The 27,609-nt window shown below is 39.4% G+C and overlaps 1 protein-coding gene across 5 annotated transcripts in view; it reads left to right on the top strand.

Moving 5' to 3' along the window:
• The window catches only part of LOC146504641 (kinase suppressor of Ras 1-like), a 62,845-nt gene that overhangs the window by 18,151 nt on the left and 17,085 nt on the right, over nucleotides 1-27,609 (top strand). For 3 of the 5 annotated variants that reach the window (XM_085130757.1, XM_085130759.1, XM_085130758.1), the window contains exons 4-7: nucleotides 24,696-24,843; nucleotides 26,058-26,454; nucleotides 26,662-26,825; nucleotides 26,945-27,011. In XM_085130757.1, the coding sequence (XP_084986883.1) occupies nucleotides 24,696-24,843; nucleotides 26,058-26,454; nucleotides 26,662-26,825; nucleotides 26,945-27,011 (776 nt within the window). Of the gene's footprint in view, nucleotides 13,168-24,695; nucleotides 24,844-26,057; nucleotides 26,455-26,661; nucleotides 26,826-26,944; nucleotides 27,012-27,609 lie in introns of all 5 variants that reach the window. The other 2 variants (XM_085130761.1, XM_085130760.1) reach the window with 2 other exon arrangements.

The raw sequence follows: 27,609 nt of genomic DNA, 5'->3' as shown, positions 1-27,609 counted from the left end.
TTTTATTTATTTATTCTTTTGACCTGACTATATTTGTGGAACACAATTTGTCTTGTATATGGAAAAACACACATTATTATTACACATTATTTATCTACTAGTGCACATCTTATTATACACAATTCAAGGCCTTTTTCACCTTGCATTACATTTCTAGGGTCAATCCATCTCAAATCATTACATTTTCTTGGTCCCGTCACTGATTTGCCTGTAAATTTTATGGTTTAAAATTTGAACATATATAATGATTGCTGTGAAATTTTAGCCTCCTATATGAAATACTTTGAACAATGGGCCTTTCATCTACTTTCAGGCTTTTTTTCATCTATTGAACTCAACAAAATTGAAAGTTTTAAATTTTTCAAAATTGAACCTGCATCTGGAATTTGGGACAGATACACTAAATGCTTGTGTTTTGACTAATTAAAATATATGTTCAAAAAGCCGTAATCTAAAGTTCCATATTTAAACACTAATAGAAAAATTTACATTGCAATAGATATCCAAGGACAATTTCTGAATGGTATACTAGCTGTATTTCACAGTAATGGAAAATAAAATATATAAAATATTTTTATATGCTGTTTTATTTTAAACTTCCATATAGGGCTGGGCTATATGAGGAAAATCTAATATCACAATATTTTTTGGCTGTATCATGATACACGATACATATTACGATATCTTAAAATAATTATTTATCTTCAATCATATAGTGCTTAAAATGGATTGGTATACTCAATCAAATCAAAAATTCAATATTTTTTTCCTACTTTGAATACAAAAAACTGAATTAATTGAAATGTTTCATTTTAACCATTTTTTAACCATCAGTTGAACACAGAGGTTTTTCACAATGACAGTACTGTCACAGAGTGTCTCAAATTACAGAAACAAAAGAACTGTTTCTAGAATTATTTCATGTTTTCTTTGGTGTGTGGGGAGAGGTTGATATGCGGACTTTAAAACATTCTTCATTTTACAGTGGATGACTTTTCAGCTGTTGGGATAAATTTGTGGTACCTATACCTTTAGTGGCAGTAGTATTACAGCATGTTTTGCAAATTACCACATTTTGTTTGTCGTCCTCTTTGTGAAATCCAAACTACAGCGAGTCTCATTCCCTCGCTCATCTGAAACTCCCGCTGTCTACATATTTTTCCCTATCTGGTAGTATATAAACATGCATGCTAGGTAGAAATATTTCCAGTTGGGAGAGGATTAATGATGCATTCACAGCATGTGGGAGAAAAAAAACTGATAGACAGCTTAATAGTGTCATTGAAATTTATAGTGGATGGTTACGATAAAACCATTTTAACCAGCGTACGTCAAAAAGGTTGTGATACATTGAGTATATTTGATATATCACCCACCCCTACTTCCATACCTACAACGTGGGTGTCACAAATGAAAAATATCCATACATTTCACAAAATCTATTTCTCAGCTGTAGACTAATTAGAGTACCATCTGGAAACTCCAGAATTTTGTTCTGCCTACTGATATTTTTACCCCTCTGCCACAAAAGATTGATGTGTTATTGCGGTATTACCCAATAACACTATTGAAAAACATAGAGAATTTATGTTCATTTCACAGCTAGCTGCTAGGCCATATGACCAATCTTCCCTCTAATTTTTCATGTGTCTGAGCGAACACACAAACTCCCTGAGCGTCCCTTGGACCACTGTGAGCGGCAGCAGACGTGTGCACTGTGGTCACGCCAGCATCGAATCCATCCAAGTTACATGGTTTATTAAAATAATCAAATTACAGCATTTACATTTATGTTAGACTACTTTTAATTAAGTGCTTTAGCCCACTTACAATGAAAATTTAAAAAATCTTGTTCATGAACTGTGTAGTATGTTAACACTATTGGAAGTAAAAATAACTTTAACTCCAATTTTGAAAACACAACTTTATTTCTTTTTTTCTTTTTCTTTTTTTATAAAGCTCTGACTTGTATTCTGAGTATGAGTCTGTGGTCTGGGAGAGAGTCTGTAACTCTCTGTCTGCAAAGTACAGGATATAATGACCAATGTTGGGCAATTAATTATATAGTTACTTCTTCAAAAAAGTAACTGAGTTTTGCAAAAAAGTTTTTTGCAGCTGTTTATCTAAAAATGCAGCCAAGGCGTTTTTTTAAATAAACATTTCAAACTATTTACAGAACAATCAGCTGTTCTGCATCAAATCTGATGCCACACAAATTATTTGTGCCACTCCAAAAAATAATTTCTGTCCACTATGAGATAAAGGAGAACAGTCGCCTCATTGTTCTGACACACACAACAAAACTATTGACTACACTACACACTAACTACACAAGACTTGTGCTAAACGTTGCAAATCTCAAAACACCGCCGTCACTCCAAAACTTCCCCCTTCCTAAACATCTAAATGCCATGTTGCCATATCATTTTTTGATTGGTCGACATGGTACATTTTTCCACCAATAGGAAAGGGTGGAGTTTTTTTGGTTTTGTTTTTGCTCACAGGTGGAGAGTGCTTTCAAGCGTTTTCCTTATAAAACGCAGTTTTTACCATTTCTTCCCTCAGTAAAAAACAACAATAGTATTCAGGAAAAAAACAAACATTGCATATTTTTATCATAACTCTGGTTTTACGTGACCTATCAACACAATTTAAAAACTGGTATAAAGTCCACACTTTTTCCATCAATTGTCCCCTCTGTCCTGCTCACATCTCCAATGGTTGTACACGTTGTCATTAATGTGGCTTCACTCCACATCAACCACGCCGCTTTGCTCGCTAAAACACCAGTGTCGCACATAAGGACGCTGTCATAGCCTGTCAACCACGTTGATTAGCTGCGTATATAAGAATGTGAATCACATCATTGGCTGGACTACGGGATAAGGTGGCATCGTTCTAATTCCATATGGGAACCGTCAGTCACTCACTGACTAACACTGCAAAACAGAATTATTAAAGTTTTAATTTTAATTGCAATTCAGGTTAGATTTTTTTGTGCGCAATGCAGATTTTCTGTGCACAGAGACCGTGCCAGCAGTACGCAATTGCGGGAACAGCTTAGAGGGAACATTGCATATGACCTTTGCGCATTTATAGTACCTTGCCACATTGAATATAAAGCATACGTGGCAACGGGATGTTTTTTATCTCAAATTTGGGTATCTGATAGTTGGTTTGGATCAGTTCTGATCACATTCATTCCATAAATGAACAGCTTAGGCCACCTCCTACAAAGGCTCTCGGTGTGGTTGTTTTGGTCCATACCCGAGTGCGTCAAGGGGAAAAACGAAGCAGAGGTCGTGGCTGGTGACTAATTTCCAAGTCGACTAAACTAGAGAAAAAAAAAGATCTGAGTAGTCTCAAACTAAGAAACAGTCAGATATTAAGTTAAATTTAAACTATTTCATAGATAATGTTAAAAACCAAAAAAAGGCATTTTCTTCAATAATGAATCATGTGGGGCACCTCGGGTCGTGCATTATGAACGCAACAGGTTATACTCCAAACAGACAACAAAAAACTTGCCACTTAAACCGATGTTAAATATGATATGAAAGCATGTTACTTCAATAACTAATAACTAATATATTCTGACTAAAAAGTGTGGTGCATTATAAATCATGCACGTTGTGTATGTTATTCAAAAATTCATCACAGCCACGTTAATAAAAGTTAAAATCTAAAATAACAATACATTATCCAGCTATATATTTTTTTCTGCTTATCTGAAATTGAGTCACGAGTCAGCAGCCAAAGCATGTAATCTCTCCAGAGTGTAGCCTGCACTTCTCCCGGAAGGATGTACCCTGGCTGGAACGCCTTACTTTGGAGGTGACCACCTCAACTGGTTCCTTTCAATATGGAGTAGTGACTCTACTCTGAGTGCCTCCCAAATGGCTGAACTCCTCACCTTATTGCTAAGGAAAAGCCCATTCACCCTTCAGAGAAAGCTCATTTCTGTCCATGATCTTGTTCTAGGGTTAACTAAAAGATCAAATTCTAATTTTATTTGTCACATACAACATGTAGTGAAATGCTTGTGTCCAAGCTGTGGACAGGCTGCAGATGTAGCTGCGCCATTCCAGGCTTAGTTCAAGGTAACGTAGGATTTTGAAATTGATACTATAGGTGGTAAATGGACATATTTATAGGTAGCAAAGTGCTCTGTACAACATGCCCCATTCATTTACATCAATTCATACAAGCACTTATTTCTACCTATCTGGGTACTTCCTCTCATAGTCCAAAGACACAGTCAGGTCCATAAATATTTGTACAAAGACAACTTTTTTTCTAATTTTGGTTCTGTGCATCACCACTGTCAATTTTAAATGAAACAACTTGAAGTTGAAGTGCAGACTTTCAGCTTTAATCCAGTGGGTTTAACAAAAAGCTTGCATAAAAATGTGACGAACTAAAGCATTTTTTAACACAATCCCTTTCTTTCAAGGGCTCTAAAGTAATTGGACAAATTAAATAACTGAAAACAAAATGTTCATTTCTAATACTTGTTTGAAAACCCTTTGCTGGCAATGGCGCCTGAAGTCTTGATTTCATGGACATCACCAGATGTTGGGTTTCCTGTTTTTAATGTGCTGCCAGGCTTTTACTGCAGCGGCTTCAGTTGCTGTTTCTTGGTGGGCCTTTCTGTCCAAAGTTTAGTCTTCAATAAGTGAAATGAATGTCAGTGTTTTACAGATGATGTGGTTTTCTGGCGACACATATGTGTAACTGAGATGGAGATAGGTGTGTAAGGGCCCCAGTGCACTGATCTCTTCATACGCCAACAATGACATCGTCACTGCTCTGCATGCACCTTCGCTCAGGGTGCACAGAGTATTTCCATTGAACAATACGTGTCACCACTCAGAATAAACCTCCAGATCAGCACTGGTATAGGATGAGAAAAAGTCAAAATGGAAGCAAAGAACTTGCAGAGTTTTGTCCAAAGGTCTTTCGACAAACTGTCATCTTCCTGCATCTGCCTTTGTATGTTCTGTCAATCTCTGAGATATGTCATTAAACATGCTATAAAAAAACAACTCATGCCCTCAACCGGCCTGCAGTGGCAAAAGGCACAATGTTACAAAAATCAAGAAGTGCACAGCAAGCTAAAATGATGTCACAGCAATGGCCTTCACATCACGGGATGTGATGTCACTTTTGTTGTATAATGTATGACGAGCATAATGGCTCCATAACAGTGAAGATGCAAAAAGCAAAATATTTGGGTGTCAACCAATTTAAAGCGAATGGTCCAAAACAATGAACAATGCACCAGAGAGGTGAAGAAGAGATTGATTTGTGAGAAACGGATAGTGGGAAGATTGAAAGGGAAGGTTCACAAGATGGCACTGAGACCTGATATGATGTATGGCTTGGACATGGTAGCAATTACAAAAAGATATAAGGTGGAGCTGGATGTGAAGTTGATGATGTTCATTTTCACTGGGAGTGACCAGGATGTACAAGATTAGAAATGAATATAAGAAGGGAAATGTTTATAAAAAAGACGGGACTGCTCAAGTTGAGAGGTTTGGAGCCAAAGTTAGACAGACAAGGCTGAACTGTTTGGACATGTATACAGCAGGGACAGTTGACATATTGGACAAGGGATGTTGAATATGGAGCTACCAACCAAGAGGAAAAGAGGAAGACCACAGAGAAGGTTCATGGATTTAGTGAAGGAGGCTATGCAAAGGGTTGATGTGACAGAGAAAGATGCTTGGGATAGGGTGAGATGGAGGCTAATGATACATTGCGGTGACTCCTAAAGGTAGCAAGATTTCCTAACATGATGTTATTGACTATGTGCACGTTAGCATATGCTACTTCCGGTGCGGAAACTCCTGTGGGGAGCTTTGTTTCCGGTGTCCTATTCGCGCCTTGTTTACGGTCCAAAACAAGTTAAGCAAATGAATGAATCAAGCGGCGATTTACATTTCTATAGATGTCTCGGGCATTTACCCAATATATCTGTAAATGATGTTCATCGACTTGTCGATATTTTTTCTCCGCGCCTCAGGGCAAAAGAGAAAATGGATTCAAATGTTATATTTCTCAGCTGTCCCTCGTTTATCGTGGGTATTATGTTCTAAAAATAACCAGCGATAGGTGAAATCAAGTAGCCAATTTAATTTTTTGACGGTGCAAAACGTTTCGTGGACATCGTGGACATACAGCACTGCACTTCAGAGTCACACTGCTAGCATCGATGCAGCAATTCTGTACAGGAGAGACGTCACGGAGGAGATCGTCTGCAGCGATCAGGACGCAGGACACAATGTGATGTAAAAAAAAGCCTGCAAACTTGCACTAAAAAATCCGCGAAACAGTGAGGTGAAAGGTGAACCGCATTATAGCGAGGGACCGCTGTAATTTTGAAGGTAAATCACAACATACCCTTCGTAAATACTAATGTATAGAAACAGTTACCAGCAATTGTTCATTTTTTGTGTGGCTTTTTTCACGGTTTGTTAACATGCTGTGTAGGTGTGTACTTGACTAGCTGATATCGACATAACGGGAAACATCTGGTTTGACTATTGTTCACCTGTAGTTTGAATGCTGAACATTTGCCTGTTTAAATCATAAGACCAGTCACTATACAGAGATGTGCTTCTGAATGTGGACGACGTGTCTTCTGCTGCAGTTCTGCTTGTGTTGAGTGATGTAAACAACTGATCGATTTAAACTCTTTAAACGTCAAAATTGATCATTAGATTTTTTTATGACACAACAGTGGTGAGTGTTCCCACCTTCTGCTCTTTGTAACTTAACGCGATCTTTCTGTTTTTGAGTTTTGGACATGATTTTGGAGTATATCTTCGCAGTAGCGATTGACCGCAAAGTAAAGCTACCGGAAATGTACAACCCCACATCCGGTCTCAAACCAGGAAGTTAGCATTTTCTCGTGCACAGGGTCAATTCTATGTCAGAGACATGTGTGGGTTTTTCTTTGCTATTGGATATGCTACAAAGACAAAAGTATTTCCTAACATTTCACATTTTTTTTGCTATTTTAGTTTAGTCAGATGTATAACTGTCATTCACAGTTTAGCTTGACGCCATTATACTGAATATGTTTTATTTTTCTAATGTACTGTTCCAGGTGTCTAAAGAGAATGGTAAGGTTTTATAGTTAGTAAGTATGTAGTACATTGGCTGGACAGAGTTTTGCAGAGTTTTCAAGAGCACCAGCCATACTGCTGTGTGATGAGCACACACTCAAACTAGAATGTGTTGAGTCAGCTGCTTTGTAAGCCTCTGTCCCTCCCCAGTGAGCTATTTATACACACCCAAACTAGCCACAGCCACATACCAACACACACACAGTGATTCAAGGATATACACATGTTGAAAGCACTTTGTAAACAAAAGTGCACACAAACAGTGAAGGTAGTGTTCAAACCTCAGGGTGACTCAGTTTTGTTTTTTTCCCCTGACATTGGCTTGAGGAGGAAGTGACAGGTGGACAAGGAAGCGCTAAGGAGCTAATAGCAGGAGGCGATCGGGCTGACAGTCAGCCCGCATGGAAGGCGCTGCATAGCAAACTGGAATCATATGTAGCACACTGAGGTAGGACAAGACGCCAGCGTATACAGGCGGTTTAACATTTCTTTAATGCATACTTTTGGATTAAGATCTTTCAGATTAAAAGCTCAGAGAGAGTACCATATTGTTTCACTGGAAAAGGTGATTTGGTTTTTGGTATTTGGTGCATCCTCCACACAGAGAAAAAGGAGAAGGAGACTTGTTGTGGAAGTTGTGGAATAAGGAAGTAAAGGAAAGTATTCAAACGAAGGGGTTAGCAAAGAATAGTCAGGGAGTTGAAAAAGTAGACAGGAGTGCTGGATTGCCAGGCATACAGCAAAGAGAGAGATGGCTTGTAGTGAATGTGAGACTGGATACTAAGGAATGAGAAGGGGACTTGTATCAATTGGCTAGGCAGAAAGATTGAGCTATTAAGGAAATGGAAATGTGCTACAAATGAAAGAGTGGGAGTACCTCTATCGAAAAGATAGCAGTAGTACTTTGAGGAACTGATGAATGTAGAAATGGAAAGACTGAGCAAAAATGAATGAAAGTTGATAGAAGCAAGACAGAATATATGTGTGTGAATGAGAAGGAGGGTGGAAAAGTGAACTTGCATGGGGTAGAGATAGTGAAGGTGAGAAATAAATGGATAAAAAATTTATCCATATTTTCTTACACATTTCTAAATAAGGGGGAGAGTTGCCCATCTCATATGTATATATACTAAGAGTGCAACGATACTCGTATCGATATTGAACCGTTCGATACAGTGCTTTCGGTTCAGTACGCATATGTATCGAACAATACAAAATTTTTAATTTATTTTATCAACTTTTCTTCTGACGGTGCTGTCTGTGTTGAGCGCTCAGTGGATCTGCACTCGACAGTGCAGCCTAGGCAGAGTAGTCGAACACAGATTCACTGAGCACAGCACAAGCTAGCGAGACAGAAGTTCTCGTTGCAACATGGCAAATTGAACCTCCCCCACCCTAATTCAGATCTGGCGTTTGGAACTATTTTGGTTTTCATGTGACGTATGACCCTGAAGGTAAGCGCGTCATGGACAAAAGTAAAGCAGTATGTCGGATGTGCCACGCAATGCTCAATTACATGGGTGGGAACTACTGCGTTAGCGCAGTTAGCTCGTTAACGTGTTGGCCGTCCAGCCCCACGCACGGGGTGATCTGCGGTAGCTCATTAACGGAGATTTGCCGTGTTGTGGCGTTAACGTCATTTCAGATTAACGCTGACAGCACTAGTGGGAACACAACGAATATGACTGCACATTTACTCCAACATCATCCTCGTGCAAAGACAAGTGGAAGCAGACAAAAACAACAAGCACGCATGCTACAAACCTTACCCGAGTCATTTAGACAGCCGTTAGCACATGATTCTCCTTATGGGGACCTGATATGTTTAATATGCTGCTGAGAATATAGCCCAGAAGAAGCGTATAGTATAGCTTATATTTTGGAAAGAGACATTTCTCTGTAATAAACTCTCTTTTCCAAAGATGAGTGATTTCTCCATCAGATAGATTTATTTTTTTATTATTTTGTTGTTTCAGCAACATTAAATTTAAAAACTGTACTTTTGAGTTAAAATATATATTTATAATTTTAATAAATGACAAATTAAAAAAGCATGAACATTTTTTTTGTGTCGAAAAAATATCGAACCGTGACACCAAAGTATCGAACCGAACCGTGAATTTTGTGTATCGTTGCACCTCTAATATATACATACATACGTTTTCTTCCATTTCTTCCAGAAATGAAATGTCTTCACAGGAGGCTAAGGAGTCCTTGGTACTTACAGGCCATACTGGTCACAGATGTTCTTGTATATTATGCCAGCCACTTGGTTACATGTATGCCCTGTGTTGGTATCACTCAGTATATCTACATCTATCACCATGGCCATCTATCACTGGTGAATTGATGTCTCGTTCACTCCTGGCAGACAGTTTGACGACATCCTTGTGGAAGAGTTGGTTGACGACGGCTTCATTCCGTGGTCGGCATCTGTAGCCAGTCTTGTTGATAATCTCACTGAGGGGCTTCAGGCCTATTCAGAAGAGCAGTGGGGAGAGAGCATCTCCTTGGTAGATCCTGCACTTGACAGTGACTTCTGCCACTTGGCTTGAAGTTTGGCTCTAGTGTTGTTCGCCACATCCCTATTGAGTTCCTGATGACGGCTCTTATGGTCGTGTTGATCTTGTATAGTTCTAGGCATTCCAAGATCCATATGTGGGCTTTCTTCTAGTCGATCCAGGCAGTGTACAGGTTGGTCAGTCTGGTCTTGTAGTCTCGGGCGACTGCTCTATCTACCAGTTGGTGCTGTTTTGCTCCTGCCATTTGTTTTCCGTGCATATGTATATATATATATATGGTGATCGGGTACTTATTGTACCTGATCACGGACAGGGCGTAGGTGTTGATAGCCCGGATCTTGTTCTTACCATTCAGCTGACTCCTCAGGACTTGCCTGACCCTCTGCAGCGGCCTCTTCATGGTTCCCATTCGCCTGCGGGATCCCCAGGTACTTTTAACTGTCCTCTATGTCTGCAATGTTGCCTTCTGGTAGCTGGATCCCCTCAGTTCTGACTACCTTCCCTCTCTTTGTTATCATCCGACTACACTTCTCCAGCCCGAATATATCCTGTATATCCTGGTAGTGTGGATCAGTGAATCGATGTCTCGTTCACTCTTGGCATACAGCTTGATGTCATCCATGTACAGGAGGTGGCTGACAACTGCTCCGTTCCGTAATCCGTATCCGTATCCGGTATCCGTAGCCAGTCTTGTTAATGTGCTCACTGAGGGGGTTCAGGCCTATGCATATCCCGCACTTGACTTGTGACTTGTGCTATGGGCTTGGAGTTGGCCTCTAGTGTTGTACGCCACATCCCCATTGAGTTCCTGATGAAGGCTCTTAGGGTCCTGTTGATCTTGTACAATTCTAGGCATTCCAGTATCCAGCTGTCCTCTGATCCTCTGCTCCAAAGGAGTGTAGTCTAACCACTACGCTATCCAGCTGCTACAGGTTTTTAATTATTATATTATATTATTTTATTTATTTCTCTATTTTTTATTTCCTTTTAGAAAGGGAGGACACTAGACTTGTCATTTGCAGCGTGCTCTTTGATCTATATGTGAACAAACTGTTAATGAAATGATTTATAACACACCCACCCATATTTGTGCGCGTTTGTCTCTGGGTTTGCATTTTGCATGTGCATTCCTGTCATTTATTACTGTGTAAGAGATAAGCACTGCCCCAAGGGGTATAGCTGGAATCAGGCATGTTCCTACAACACTTACAGGACTATGCCAATTTAGTAAAATGCATGAGGAGGCAGAACTTAGTAAGCTGACAACTTAAAGCTTTTCTGTTGTATTCAGTAATTGGAAAAAATAAGGCTCCTTTACCTGATGAACTATGGAAGTGAACCTCAGCTTTAATAATTCAGCACATAGCATTTTTTTATTTTATGGTGTACTTACATTCTCACTTTAAACTAAAACAGATCTGTTTTATTTATTGAATAACTGGAAAGGCATTTAGTGCTGTAGGCATTTAACTACCTGTTGTGCTCTAATTATATTTAATTATTGTACTTTTTATTCTTGTAAATTAAATTAAAGATTTTATCTGTTTTCACGAACCTTCTACATCAAAGCAAAAGTAAATTATTATCACTTCAAATTACTTGAGCGTACAAGAAAACAGGTCTTATGAAGTGATGAATCAAGTTATTATCAATGTGTATAGAGGAGTGTCTACAGCCATAAGTAAAAACTGTCTGGTATGGTTTGAAACTGTATTCGTAATTGATGGAATTATGAAAACGGTAAACTTCTGTCAGATTTTGATCCACCATCTGGAAAGTGTTGGATTGGCAAAGGCCTCGTTTTTCTGGCATGACAATGACCCCAAATAGTCTGCTGACACAATAAAAGTGTCATAATTATGCAATTTCTCATGACCATTGATCAACAACCACTGATCAAAGCCCACTGATCAATGGCCATGAGTGCCATTCACAGAAAGTTGGGGAATGGCTGCAATCACAGCATTGTACGATGGCGAAAAGTCGTACCCTTAGGCCCCCTCCTCGATTCAGAGATGGTCTTTCCCTTTGCCCTTCTTGATGTGATGTTCTTCTGCTTCCCTGGCCGCTGTGTCTGTGGGGATGGTGTTCACTCTGTGTTGTAGCGTCCCGATCACACCCAGTTTATGCTCCAGTGGATGATGAGAGTCAAACCTTAAATACTGATGCGTAGGTTTCCGGTACACACCATTATATCCAGTGACACAGCATAAATCAATAACTAATACTATGTGATGTAGTATTGTCACATAATAAAACTGAAAAATGTTTTCTAACTTTCGTAGTGTGTCTTGTGTCAAACTTTTTGAGTAGCTGCTTAAAGTCCTGTATTTTCATCATGTAACCACTATTTGTTCTTCCTGTCATATCGAGTGCAGTCAGTGAGTGGGCCAACGGTGGAGCCATTTGTTCATGCTTGGGTCACAATACCAGCTGCAAGCATCTTCTCCTATCTAGCCCATGTGTATGCGACAATATTTTATCTTCTACTGGCAAAACAAGTTTGTTGTTTCCACCTTCAGCGGGAGCAGTTGTCTTGCAAAGTACTGTACTTTGTAGGAGGTTGTTGAAGTAGCTCTTTTGGTACTAAGTAATCAGCGTCACTCTTGCAACTCTCTTATACATGTCCGAGCTTGTCTCATTGTTGCACAGAGCAGGGAATGTAAATGCATGGCGTTTCTATACCAGCCTATATCATGATATCACATTTTTATACCATAAAAATTAAACTGGTATTATAGCTGATGATATGATGTGGCACACTCCTAACTCCTATTACCTTCCTTCAAATGTGTGAAATTTAAGTTTAAGTAACATTTTCAGTGCAGGTGTTTTGCATGTAACTGCATTTAGCAGGAGTTAGTTAGCCGGAGTTAGCATTACCATACAGCGCTAATGCACATCTTATTCATTTGGAGGATTTCTTCTGAGGCAGGGTGGGGTTTAGCACTGATTAGACACATACACTCAAAAAGAGTAGCTTTCGAAATGTAACTATAAAAAATGCTTTAAAGCTTATCAAATTGATAACCATTTGAGTGTTACCAGAAAAAAGGTTCTTAAAATCAGGGCTCTGCTTTGAATGTAAGTCTAGCGTGCATTTCAGTGTAGATTATACAATATAACAAAAATAACTATAAGAATGATAATAATGATGAAGCACTTGCTGTCAGTTATTACAGTATTACAAATGTTAATCTAAGGGTAGCGCATAAAAGTAAAAATGAAAATGAAACCGTATGCATGGGGAGTCAATGATCATTTATGTACCATGTTTGCAAGTCAGAAGACGTGCGAAAAACCTTGTTGAGAGAGAGTGAGAAAGAAAGAGGGGGAGGGTAGTGCTAGAAGGAGGGAGGAGAAAAAGAGGGAGTGTGATAACAGCTGTGGGAAGATTTGTTGGCTCTCTGTGTGTTTCCCAGCAGCCTGTTGCGCTTATGGATTATTCTGGTACAGTGCCTGGATTATGAGAGCGGGGGCTCAAATGTTTAAAAGATACTGTCAACCTCATGGTAATGTACATAATCAAAGCTCTGCTGTTTCTGTCTGCTGGTTTTCAGCGTATGTATTGTGATACAGATCTTAGGAAAAGTGTTTCCTTCATTTCCTTATTGTTGCTGTTTCAGATAGTCACACTGCGTGTTCTCAGTGCGTGTGTACTCTGGACAGTTGTGTGTGTGTGTGTGTCGTTATTGGCAGTGGTGGGTATCAATACAGATTTGTGTTTGCCTTTGACATACTATGAATACCCACATGCCTGTCAGTACCGACTCTGTTATTCAGTCTTGGTGCTCTGGCTTTTCTTCAGAAATGTATTTCTGTGTGACTAAGTATGTCCGAAAAGGCAGTAAGCAGTAATTAGTGTCATTTGGATATCAAAGGTTAAAGGAAAAGTTTTAACTGCAGTGTCTCTCTGTTAGCGTTTCTACCTCTTTCTTTTTTTTTCTTTTTTCTGTTTTGGAGGGTGGGTTTCATCACCTAAACATTGTCAGCTTGGGCATGCCCAGGCAGTACCCAGGTATCGGTATGCATCAGTTTTGCGAAGTGTGAAATGTTGTCTTGTCTCACCAGTCTTTTTAACTTTTTCCATATTTTTGGATGAGACGTGTAGAACACAAATTACATTTAATATATAGGTTGTTCTTTCACTGCATACTTATTCTGACCATTACAGTAATACTTTGAAGGCCAGTGGCTGTGTTGGGATAATTTCAGGGAGGTGCAATGTGTTGTTTATTAAAAGAGGAACTAGCAACAGTTTTATACAATAAAGTCTTTGCTGGTGATGGGACATGCATCTTGTTGACCACAAACAGGCTCAAGGTTTTGGCTAGTATCTCTATATCATGACTAGACTGGTTTTCCTACTACTTATTTGGAAGGATATTCTCTGTTAGGGCGAGCAAGTTCTCCAAGTTCAGCTTGCACTGCTTCTCTAACCAAAGGGGTTCCACAAGGTTCAATTCTGGGTCCTTTGTAATTTTCCTTTTACACCCTTCCTTTAGTCAGCATCATTCAATCTTTGAAGTCTCGCCAGCTGGATAGACCAGAGTAGCTGAATGTTTGCCTTGTTTGAAACTCTAACAAGACTGACACTGTTATTATAACTCCTCGTGATATGTATTCAAGAATTAGAAATGATTGCTTCCTTTTGCTTATTTGTGAAGACCAGTGTTCATAATCTGGTGTAACATTTGATTGCTCTCTGGACTTTGAATCACATGTAAAATCAATCTCAGTGAAGGGAAATTCACTGGTCCAGGCCTCATAAGATCAAATTGGACTGTCATCACATCTAGATTATTTATTCCAACTTCTTGTGAAATAGACTACTGCTCGCTGTCTTCGCTGACAAGCTTAATATCTATTAGTTCTCCCTGTACAAGGCTGAAGTCTAGGGATGTTAGAGCCTCTCAGTCTGTGGTGCCAAGGCTCTGGAACAGTGTAATACTGTACCAACTAACTGACATCAGGTTTTTTACACCAAAACATCAAAGTAAAACTCTGTTCGTTTTTAGCAGCAGCATCATTGTTTAAATGTTTTCTGATTAGCCTCTGGGAGTTCTGGTTAAGGTTTGGAAAAGATGGTAATATTGCAGAAATGCAGTACAATGGCTTAAGCAACATGCTTTACATAAACAACAGATGTGAGTATGGCGCTTCATCCTTTCTAAATGAAACATCTATTCTGAACCTAAGTTTTGGTGATAACATTGAATACTGAGCTTTAAAAAGTTTTGTCAGAGTTCAGATTGGAAGTATGGGCTAAGTCAGACATTCCTGTTGGGTGTTGGACTGGGGTTGCCCTTTCACCACTTCTTTTCATAATAGAATATGTAGGTACAGCCCTGTTTTTAGAAAGTGTGAGGTTTGGTAGTCTTAGGATCTTGTCCTAAGACTGTCCGCTTCATCAAGCCAATGAACTCCAAGTTACACTGGACTTGTTTGCAATCATGTGAAGCAGCTTGGATGAGAATAAGCACCACCAAGGCCATAGTTCCCAGCTGCAAAAGGGTGGAGTGCACATTCTGGTTCGTGAAGGGGTGCTACCTTAAGTGGAGGAGTTTTCATGAGTAAGAGGAGAGTGGAGTTTAAGATTGACCAACAGAATGCTGTAACATCACCAGTGATGGACCTGTGTGGTGCATTTTATATTTTGTGAAATTGATGCTGTCAATTGACCGGTCAATATGTTTAGACTCTTGTTTAGAAACTGGCTGAAGCTTGGTCATTCAGGAGGGACTCAGAATAGAGCACTTCTCCACACTAAACGCAGACAGTTGAGGTGGTTTGGGCATCTGGACAGAAGGATTTCTGGCAGTGAGTCATTTTGTCCAACTGGAAGGAGGCTTGGGAGTAGACTCAAGATGAGCTGGAGAGATTATATCTCTTGGCTGGCTTGGTGTCCCTCCAAGTGCCTTGAGGCGATGGTTGTTGTGATTTGGTGCTATATAAATAAAATAGAATAGAATTGAATTGAATTGAATCAAAAGAGCTGTAAGACGTGTCCAGGTGTTTAGACTGCTGACCCTGCAATATGGATTTAAAAAGAAATAGAATGATTAATGGTTATATTTTAAGTTGGGTGCTTCTTTCTTCCATACTTGCTAGGGACTCACGGTGTGTTCCTGAAGTTGAAAGTTGGAATTTCCAAGTTTTCGACTCAATTTTCCTACTCAGAATGCCAGAACAACCCCAGCCAACCCAAAGCATTATACTATATTGTTAGTGATATTTGAATGACTCTACCTTCTTAAGAACCAAAACAAACCTGTTTTCCGTGCTTTTTCGGGAACACGCTAACTCAGGAGTGACATCACTCCTAAGTTTCAATATCCAAGTTATCTGGAACATGGTGTCACACCTCTCCTCCTCTCCAGTGTATCTACTCCCCAGGTATTCCAGCTGTTTGGAATAATCTTGTAGAGTACCCAGATGTGGACTCTTGTGCTGCTATGGCGTTATTTTTGTGCCACTATTCTGAGTGCACGTAAAAAAAATTTGAGCGCACGTAAGAAAAAGTTTGCAGGTGCAAGTGTTGCATTTTGAGGAGAAATTTATTTTGAGCGAAGAAAAGCTGAATTTGAGTGAACAAAATTCATTGCTGCGTGCAAAAAATGTATTTCAGTGTTTGCTATTATCCACACACACACAATAGCAGCCCCTCTCGCTCAGTTTTTGCATTTGCGCTCGCTCGCAATGTGTTGCTCGCACTCTCGACATTTCTGCCCGTGTGCGCTCAACTCTTTCTCTACACCGTTATAGTTGTGCCACAAAACCAGCCAATCACAGACTTGGATGCAAAAAAATCTGATTTGCTGTTCTGGTCTCCAATCAGCTCAAAATGACGAAATGCAATATCCCAGAATCCATTTTGTCCAAAACTCAAACGAGGCAGTGGCGGAGGAACACAGAGTGGCGGAGTTTGAAATATTACTCTGTCTGGGTCACAAAATAAACTTTTAAGATACTTTCATGTGAGAATGGTGCTGTGTAAACTTCTAATATCTGCTCGATTCATCAAGACATCACATATTTGCATAAGTGCTCTAACGTTTTCGGATATGCCTGTTTCAGACACATGCCATGAATTTGGAAACCTGACTCAACCTGTGCAACTGAATTAGTTGCTGTACACATAGATTCCTGAAGATTCCTGGTTTCCAACTCTTCCTATTCCTCAGTTAGAACATGAACAAGAATGTGTTTATTTGTGCTTCACAAAGATTGTTAGAGTTATTGTGTTTTACTTTAAACCATACAGGGTGCACAAGTGTGTATGTATTTTATTCAAAGCTAGGAGCAACAAAAGAGTGGAAAAGTAAGTATTACTAAAAGAAACAGGTGGTTTATAAAAAGAGAATCACAGTTTCTCAGAAGTGGAGATGAGCAGAGATTCAGTAGTCTGCAAAACAATGTGCAAATTGTGCAACACTTTCAGGAATTTCTTTTTAATATATATATACAGTTATATACAGTCAGCAATCAGTAAGGTGACTGTCTAAATGAATGCGGGAAAAATTGTCATTCATATATATATATAAAATTATTGCAATTTTTCTTGCATTCATTTAGACAGCCAGCTTACTAATTGCGGTTGTGGTTTTAGGCATTAGGGTTGGGTTAAGTGTTAGGATTAAGCGTTAAGGGTTGGCATCTTGTATGAGACTCCAAATGTGTCACGTAGACACAGCAGCTTTGCTTGGCAAGTGTACTGATGTAAAATTATCCCTTTTTCATCACTTTTAATTGTTTAATTATTTTGCTATATTAATTATTATGTATGCTTGTTTTTTACATTGCTGCTTGAATTTTTAATCCCCCATAGTATGCTTAAAACTGTACCTCACTCCCCCAGGACAACACCTCTCTAAAATGAAAAATATGTACATATTTAATATTTTCCTAGTTAAAACGAGAGCACCATCTGGAAAATCCAGAATAGTTATTTACTGATATTTTGTTTTATCAGTAAAACAAAAAATATATAGCTTGTTATATTTGTTAAATTCAACATGAAAGTAGAATGACAATATAATATAATTTTCTTAATTTTTGTGACTAAGGATTTTATATTAAAATATGTTCTACGTGTTTTCTTCTGGATTTTTGTGACCTATAACTATGCATTAATAGTTATCTTTTGCAATGTGAAGGTTTGTATTAGAGTCTGCTCAAATATGGGATTTTACAGGACAACCTTTGGTTAATTCTGATGGATGGTAATATGCAAATATTGCCTCAGATTTCAGTCTGCAATAAAAAATGTAAGTGGTGGTGAAAGGCTGAATTCACCTTTTCACATAAATATATATATCTTCACACCACGCCATATAGTTTTAGACTGCAAAATTTCTATGCACACCGGAGATTGTCAGGCAGAAGGCCTATGTTGATTTGAGATAATATGACCCATACTACTTAAAAAAATATGGGCTTGCTCCACCTCCTTTAAGTGGTGGAACACCACATCTTTTGTGTTCTAGACTCCACCCAGTTGTAGACTGATTTACAGCCAAGTCTTAAAAACATTTGAAGCTCTTGAAATTTTAAAATGATATTAATTTGTGACCCTTGCACCAGTGTTGCTCTGTGGAGACAAGAGAACCCTCTAGAACATAGGTGTCAAACTCTGGCCCACGGGCCAAATTTGGCCCGCGTAGCCATACCAAATTACTATTAGAGCTGGCCTACTGGTATTATCCAGCTAATATATATATTGTTTAGTATTAAGCTTTGCTTGTTCCATATTTAGTTTTTCAGCAAAATGTGTCCATAAGAAAAGAGTCATTCTTATATCTGGAGGAATAAATATATTATTAGGAATTAATATATTATTATATTTAAGTAAATATTAACGTTAGTTTTGAATTTTGGCCCACTGTGTATTTGAGTTTGACACCTCTGCTCTAGAAGGTCAACTATTTCTAGATGTGAAATAGGTTTTGTCTCCTTTTGGACCATGATGAGAACAAAGTAGACTACATCACAACTGGCTGAAAGATCCCTTCCTACCACTTTTCATTTTGAAGTTTACTTTTGTGGCCTTTGTGATATGTGTGATTTAAGAAACCATTCTGTTTGACTGTAATGAACATCCCTGTGATATCACATTGCCTCCTCATATCTTAATTTCATCCTCTAATGTGCAGGCTCATTGTTATCTCAAAGGAAATGCCTCTGCCTCTCCCTAAATGTGTTTTTCACTCTGTATTCCGGGGAATGTCTGATAATATTGTAGCTACAGTGCCCTTTGTAATGTGTGGGACAAAGACATCATTTTTGCCTTCGTACTTCACCACAGTAGACTGTAAATTGAAAACAATCAATATGATTAAACTGCAGGCTTAGTTTGAGGGATTTTACTAAGGCTTTGCATGAACTGTTATAAAATTACAGACATTTTTATATATATAGCCCTATTTTCAGAGGTTCAGTCTGATAAATGGCCTCATTTTTTCATTCACTGTGAGAGTGGCAATCTGTTGCAGTGCCTCCCATAGTTTTTTCAGTTTAGTTTAGTTTTTCTATATATTTTATTTATAGTTGTATCTAATCTAGTCTTTTTTTTCCCCAAGTTTTCAGTTTTTATAAACCATGGACCTTAGTCGTTTCTTCCTTGTTTTTATGGTCTCGCAGTCTTTCTTACGTTTTTCATGATGGGGGGGGGGGTCACGCTGAGTGGAGTGGCTCTGTGTGTTTACATACACTTGGAGCTGGATTTTAGTGATCTCCAAAACACCGCTGTTGACCAAAGCCAGCTTGGTCATACCGCAAGAACATGAGAGGAGACGTCGCAGGTGCCGGGCTGGAGAGAGGCTGAAAGTGAGGTGAAGAAAATATAAACCGTCCGTTCCATCGGTCACTATGGGAAAAGTGAGGTCTCTGGCTAATAAGACGGTAGGCTGTTAAGACATCAAAGGGAGTATTGGGAGTGCAGTATACTATGCTTCACAGAGACATGGCTGCACCTCGACCACAGAGCACCTGGCTTTTTCACTTTTCACGCGACAGAGACGCCAAGCTGAATAGTGAGAAGAAAGGTGGAGGGATTGCAGGGTTAGTTGATGAAAGATCCAGGACATGTTACTGTGAAGGAATGTCTCTGCTCGCTAGACATTGAACTTTTAACTGAGAGTATTTGCCCATATTCTTTACCACTGTAATTGACCCTGTGCACGAGAAAATGCTAACTTCCTGGTTTGAGTCCGGATGTGGGGTTGTACATTTCCAGTAGCTTTACTTTGCGGTCAATCGCTACTGCGAAGATATTCTCCAAAATCATGTCCAAAACTCGAAAATGGAAAGATCGCGTTAAGTTACAAAGAGCAGAAGGTGGGAACACTCACCACTGTTGTGTCACAAAAAGTCTAATGATCAATTTTGACGTTTAAAGAGTTTAGATCGATCAGTTGTTTACATCACTCAACACAAGCAGAACTGCATCACTGCAGCAGAAGACACATCGTCCACATTCAGAAGCACATCTCTGTATAGTGACTGGTCTTATGATTTAAACAGGCAAATGTTCAGCATTCAAACTACAGGTGAAGAATAGTCAAACCAGATGTTTCCCCCATTATGTCGAGATCAGCTAGTCAAGTACACACCTACACAGCATGTTAACAAACCGTGAAAAAAGCCACACAAAAAATGAACGATTGGTGGTATGTTGTGACTTACCTTCAAAATTACAGCGGTCCCTCGCTATAATGCGGTTCACCTTTCACCTCGCTGTTTCGTGGATTTTTTAGTGCAAGTTTGCAGGCTTTTTTTTGCATCACATTGTGTCCTGTGTCCTGATCGCTGCAGACGATCTCCTCCGTGATGTCTCTACTGTACAGTACAGAATCGCTGCATCGATGCTAGCAGTGTGACTCTGAAGTGCCGTGCTGTATGTCCACGAAACGTTTTGCACCGTCAAAAAATTAAATTGGCTACTTGAGTTCAACTATCGCTGGTTATTTTTAGAACATAACACCCGCGATAAACGAGGGACAGCTGAGAAATATAACATTTGAATCCCTTTTCTCTTTTGCCCTGAGGCGCGGGGAAAAAAAGATCGACAAGTCGATGAACATCATTTACAGATATATTGGGTAAATGCCCGAGACATCTATAGAAATGTAAATCGCCGCTTGATTCATTCATTTGCTTTACTTGTTTTGGACCATAAACAAGGCGCGAATAGGACACCGGAAACAAAGCTCCCCACAGGAGTTTCCGCACCGGAAGTAGCATATGCTAACGTCCACATAGTCTATTGTCTTTGACTACATCAGCAGGGGCAGCAGCATGCGACATTATACAAGTGACTGTCGCTGACCTACGGTGCAAACATCCAGAGGCTTTCATTACCATTAGTGGTGATTTTACCCGTATCAGTCTGGACTGCACTCTACCAGAGTTGGCAGAGACAATAAAACTCTGGACCTTCTGTATGCAAACATGCAGGATGGATAAAAAGCTGCTGTTCAGAAGGATATAGCATGGTGGGACTGATCAGGTTTAAAGATATATACCGAGAGAAGCTGGAGACCAAACTCCAGCTGAATAACATCAAAGCGGTGTGGAGATTGATGCATCTTATCACTAGACTCAATCAAAGACATACAACAGCAGGGGAGTAGCCTGCTTAGAGCCAATGAGCTGAATCTGTTTTTCAACAGGTTCAGTACTGGAGTCCCTCTTGCCCATCCTCACACAGCACCAATCTCAACACTTCCTCAGCAATCAAAAACCCCTTGTCCAGTTGACTCGCCAAGGATTGACACGACTCGACTCGGATCCACTGGTTTTCCATTACAAACTAATAGTTTGTTTGCGTGCTTGTCTCAATGTGATCATCGACAGTCACTTGTATAATGTCACATGGTCTTGCCCCATCCTTTTTTTATGGTCTCACAGTCTTTCTTCCACTTTTCATGGTGGGGGGGTCATGCTGAGGAGAGTGGCTCTGTGTGTTTAGAGACGTTACGGGTGCCGGGCTGGAGCGAGAGTGAAAGTGAGGTAAAGAAAATGTAAATCGTCCATTCCATCTGTCTGACATCCTGCAGGATCTCTTCAACCTGAGTCTGCTGCACGAAAAAGTACCAGTGCTATGAAAGACATCATGTTTAGTACCAGTATTAAATTAAGCCAGTCCTTCTGATCTTGATAACTTCAAACCAGTTGCCTCAGATTTCCAGTACAACAGTGAAACATGCCATCTGCAGAAGTTCTCTGATGGCACTGCAGTGGTTGGGTGTCTTAAGGCTGACAGGAGTTGGAGTACTGGGAACTGTGGAGTTATCCAGAAGAAATTTTTTTTTAATCACTGTTGTATATAATTATAAATTCCTGCGCTCAAAAATAAATTTTTTGGTTTGTCCGTTTGTCCGCCCAGATTTAGCCAGATGCTTGACGTCAGAACTGAAGAAGCCTCTTCACATGTCATCCAATTGGCTTTTTCAGTTTAGTTCAGGCTGCATCTGTCGTCCGTCTGTCTGTCCATCCACATTTAGCCAAATTCTGCAAAAGTGGACAGATAGCACTGTTTAGTGTAAAAGGATAATGGCTGAAAGCATACCGCAAAGCTAACCTAAGAGTTTAACAACGTAATGAAATGAGGTCTTTATCTGTGTAAGTCATCAGGTTATACAGTCTGGTCAAAAGTTTAAGACCACTTGAAAAATAGGATGAAAAAATCATATTTTGCATGGTTGGATCTTAATTCTTAATTATTCAGCAGTGATAGCGGGCCACGAGAGACCCTGCCTATGCAATACACCAACCTGATCACGTCCAAAAAAGTTTTTTTTTCTTCTTCTTTTTCACCATCAGAACGTCATGACAGTGTGACCACCTGACAGAAAATGACAGTGAATCCACATTTTTGCACAGATTTGACCTTTTAAAGGCAGCTGTAAAACAGCCTGTTTCAGTTTAACCCTGGAGAACCCATCGGGTCAAATTTGACCCCATTGACCCCATTGGTTTTCTAGGGTTAAGTGTTGTTTTCAATAAATTGCATGCTCAAATGCATGTTGAAGATCCAACCATGCAAAATATGATTTATTCCATTTTTCAAGTGGTGTTAAACTTTTGATCGGGACTGTAGTAGACTAAGATGCTTGGAAAGAAGCTGAATGACGTTCTTTATATTTCACCTGTCATCCAAGAGGCTTCTTCATTTCAGAACTGAAGAAGCCTCTTAGAAGCCTCCAGTTGCTTTCTTCCTTAGAAATGAATTATTGTTCAAATACCAAGTCAGTTGCCTGATCTCAACTAAATGGAACATGCTTTTTCATCATTAAATATAAAACTGAATACAGAAAAGGCCAGAAATGAGCAGTAGCTGAAGGTGGCTGGAGTAAAGATATAGTGGAGTAACAAGGGATGAAACAACATGTCCATGGGTTGTAAACTGAAGTACCTACCTGCCTTTGGCTACATAGTGTCATACTGCATCTTAACACAGGAACAAAATGACAGTGTGTGAATGTGAGCTGTCGTTTTCTGCTGCTTATCTGGGTTCAGTTTGTGGGGGCAGCAGTTTAAGCTGAGACAAAGTCATAATTGCTTCACTGTATCCTGGGCCTCACCCGCACATGGGAGGCACCAACATAAATCCCTATTCTACACACACATGATCTTTCTCTTAGTATTTAGGTATGAATACAACAGCATAAAGCAATGATGAAGCCAGCACAAAGAGACTTCAAAGTGATCGCCACAGTGACTCTAAAGTAGAATCACTGTGGTGAGGAAGAAAATGTTTGCAGTCATGCAGACAGATGCTTGCAAAGAGCTGAAGTTGTGTTCCTGTCTTGGTTGCAGTTTGCAGTTTATCATTGTTCTCGTGTCCTTTTTTGCAATAAAAATAAAAGTAATGTTCATATCCACACTTTAGATTCCACCACTATTTGCCTCTTTCCGCATACAAACTGAAATTAGCTGATTGTAGCATACGTACAAGTGAAACCAATAAGCAGAATCGATAGGCAAGCAGACTAACAATTCCAAGGAATTGAACTACTGGGAACTGGTTCTCTACAAGAACTGGTTCTCAATTTCCATGCGTACGCTAAGCCACTGCTGAATGATCAAGCCCCTCAGCCGATGTAGCCACGCTTTGGGAGAAGCACATTCATTTATTCATTGTTCATTGTGATTGTAGGAACATGGATCACCCAGTTAGTTGACAGCTTTGCTTTCACGCTCAGCTCCCTCTTTACCACAGCAGGCCAGTGCAACATCTGCAGTACTGCAGATGCTGTGCCAGTCTGTCTGTCAGTCTTCTGCGCCACTCTCCACTCACTTGTGAACTAGACCCTGAGATACTCGAACTCCTTCCCTCGGGCCAACAATTCATCTCTGGCCCAGAGAGAGCATTCCACCATTTCCTTGCTGAGAATCTACACCTCAGATTTGGAGGTGTAGATTCTCATCCCAGCCACTTCAGCTGCAAACCACCCCAGTGCAAGCTGGAGGTCACTCATTGGTGAGGCCAACAACATCTGTGAAGACCAGGAACATGATCCTGAGGCTACCAAATCAGAAACCCTAGGCTACTGGGCTTTCTCATAGACCTTGGCCCACAAATTCTTTTCATAAAAGTTATGGATAGCATTTAGCATTTAGAAAGGGCAGTTTTGACAGAGTCCAGGTCTCACTGGAATGAGTCCGACTTACTGCAGTGACTAAATTGCCCATAATAACACATTAGTCACCTGGTACTCCTGAACCGCTGCCCACAGGATGATCAGAGGGATGAAAGTCTCCAAGTCCACAAAATACAAGTTAATTGAATTTTAAAAAATATATATTTATTGTTTAGCTGTTTTTGGTTTTCTTGTTTTTTGGTCATCATTTTTTCTTTGTTTCTCTCGTTTTCTAGTTTACACATTTTTGCTGGTTGCAGTGTTGCTTATATTTTGTTATACTTGGATTTTAAGTCAACGGGAATACACTTTGGGTAAAATCTGGCATATAAATAAAAGCGAGTGAACAGTAGATAACTTAAGCTGTCGGTGATATATGTCATCCTTGTGTCATGCAGGCTGCAGCAGGGAAGCTCTCGGTGGACAGCTTGCTGCAGATGTCCAGCTCTGAGCTGCAGGACATGATGAGACGCCTAAGCTCCAACTCAGAGGATCGCTCTCGCCTCACTGCTGCTCTCTCCTGTCTAAAGAGTGTTAATGAAACAGGTGACCAAAGAACCTCCTCTTCTATGTTTTGTTTTTCATGAGTCATTTGTAGAATAATTCATCAGAGGATATTTCGGGAGGGCTATATACAAAAATGTTTTTAATAGCAGTGCTACAATTCATACTTTAATCATCTGAGGTGGCTACTACATTGTTTTAGATGCTGAAAAAAACAACCCCACTTACTAAATTCCACTGAAGAAATCAATATATTTCCATTTCCATGAATTTTGTCAGTGGCCTGATAGATGTAATCTAGCATGAATGGTCAGATTGTGCGCAGCTATGAATTGTGGGGTAATATTGTGAAGGATGCCGTCACATAAAGGACAGCTGACGTGTCCTCTTTTAAGGAGGTAATGAAGCATTGAAGTTCTTTTCCTAAGCATTTGGAGCCTTTGAACAGCTTATGTTATGGTTGCTGCATAGAGACTTCAGGGTCACTTCACTCTGCTTAGAGCCTTCTTTAACAAAATTAAGTATTTGAATGTACCCATTGTCTCTAGTTTTGTTTGGATTTCTTCTTGTTATTTGTGTTGTACTAATTGTTTTATTACTAAAATGCAGCACTGTTCAAAAGTAATGAGTCACTCCTCTAATCTTTATGTTTTTGCAAGGAAATTGGGAAACAATTTATTGAAATGTGTGCATACATGGAAGTACAGTATATAAGACTCTTCGGGACTTGTTGGTGCAAAAATACTTTTTTTTTTTGTAACTGGATTTTTTCATAGATTAAGCTAAAAGAAAATGGAACAAATTATGTGTTTTTGTGACATGCTAAAGATGTGTGAATGAAGCGCCTAAAGATTACATTATATTACATTAAAATTAAAAAGATTCAAATTTTAAAAAAGTTTTTTGCTAGGTTGCCTGTTATGTTTGGACAAAAAACTGTTTTATCCATTCAGTAATTCACAGGCCAGTCTCAGGTTGCTGAACAAACAAAACAAATGCTTCTTGGAAAATGGTCAGGTACAGGGAGTGAACTGACGATGAGTGAAGAAACAGCCACTGTCAAAAGAAAAACTTAGACAGAAATCTGAAAGGACTATTGCTGAAGACCACTTTAAAAAATTACAGAAAAAAGGGTTATTCCTTGGAAGCAAAATATAAAGAAATGAGGATTGGCACTAAATACTACAGTATAATTTTCAGCTCCTACAGACTGATTGTATTTCACAAGTAATGATCCAAACTGTCTTTAATTCTAGGAGGTGATCTGAGGCATACCTCAGGCTCCTGCAGTTCTGAGTCACAACAGGACAGCAGTCCCTTTTCTCCTATTACACCCTCTTTAAGCTCTGGTAGCCCTTTTACCTCATTAAAACCCAACAACAATCATGGCCGCTCCATCTCTATATCAGTGGTACCCTGTTCAGATGACCAGAGACCAACTGTACCAGCTGAGAGCATGAGTGATCCGTTCTCTTTCGAATCAAGCACCCCTTCGCTAACACAGGTCTCAAAGACCCACACGTTCAAGTCCTCCCACACACCACCACCACCCTCTCGCAAACTGCTGCAATTGCTTCCCAATATTGCACTGACGAAAAACAAGAGTCATGACTCACAGCCGACCAACCGCAACGAGGATCCTGGGACACGCAAGTAGGTTTTAGAAGGAATTCTGCAGTCATACATTTTCAGCTCTACTTTGATTTCTATGTACGTTCCTGAATCAATTTCTTATCTCCACAATTGTGAAAACTATTTAAAAAAATCATTTTGTCTATCCTTATAGTGTAATTCATGAATCACATTTATAGTGTAAGGAGGTTTCACCGTAGAATTTACAAATTTGTCGGGTCTTTGCAGGGCCTGTAAGAAGAAACAAGTGTTGGCTGCTATTCAGATCAACGGCTCTGGGATCAGTCCTGAAGATTCAGGTCTAAGATCACCTCTGCTGTCCGCCCAAACACCTGGCCCTGTCCCAGCCTCAGCTCCGTACATGATGCCCGTCGCCCCCATCTTATTGGACAGTGAGTTTCTATAAAAGCTACCGGAGTGGATTTCTGTTCACATAGACTTTTGGCCCTTCTCTGTATCAATTTGACAAAATCTCTTCTTTTGATATGCTGGTTTCTAATATTCTTCACAGATCTAGCCATGCAGAGAAGTTCCCCCCATACAATAAGAAGAGACATTGGCCTGGCTGTAACCCACAGGTCAGTAACCAGTTTGAAAAAAACTTCTAGTTATCACATGTTATGTTATGGCCACTGCAGGTGATGCATTTTACATATTGTGTTTCGAAAACTAACTGAAAAGATATTTTGAGCATCTAACTTAAGCCAAATAAAATAAACAGGAAATGTTAACACAACAGCTATCAGGAGGAATTGGTGCATGTCGAGTCTGGGATGTTTACATGACATGAAGTGGTCTGTCTGTACAGTAGTTCTTAAAACATATTAGGCTTTTTTTGAGATACCACTTAGAATATAAAAACAAACGGCTAACACAAAAATGTAAACTAAACTAAAATTACACATTTTCAAAACATAAAATCTGGAAACTGAAGCTAAAGTGAACTAAAAACATAAAACTTTTGACATTCATTTATCAATAAATTGATATCATCTTGATATCAGTGATATCATCTGCATAATCTTTGTGCAAGTGTGAATGCAGACAACCATTCACAGTATTGTTGTTATCCTAATTATGATTATTATCATTCCATCTTCTGTATTTTTTTTTTTTTAGTTTTAAATTTATTTATTTTTTTAGGCATTACGGTTTTGGATTTAGAAGCAGTTTTTC

Source organism: Neolamprologus multifasciatus, chromosome 14 (genome assembly GCF_963576455.1).
Source record: "Neolamprologus multifasciatus chromosome 14, fNeoMul1.2, whole genome shotgun sequence".
NCBI lineage: Eukaryota > Metazoa > Chordata > Actinopteri > Cichliformes > Cichlidae > Neolamprologus > Neolamprologus multifasciatus.
This window is presented reverse-complemented; position numbering and strand designations above follow the sequence as displayed.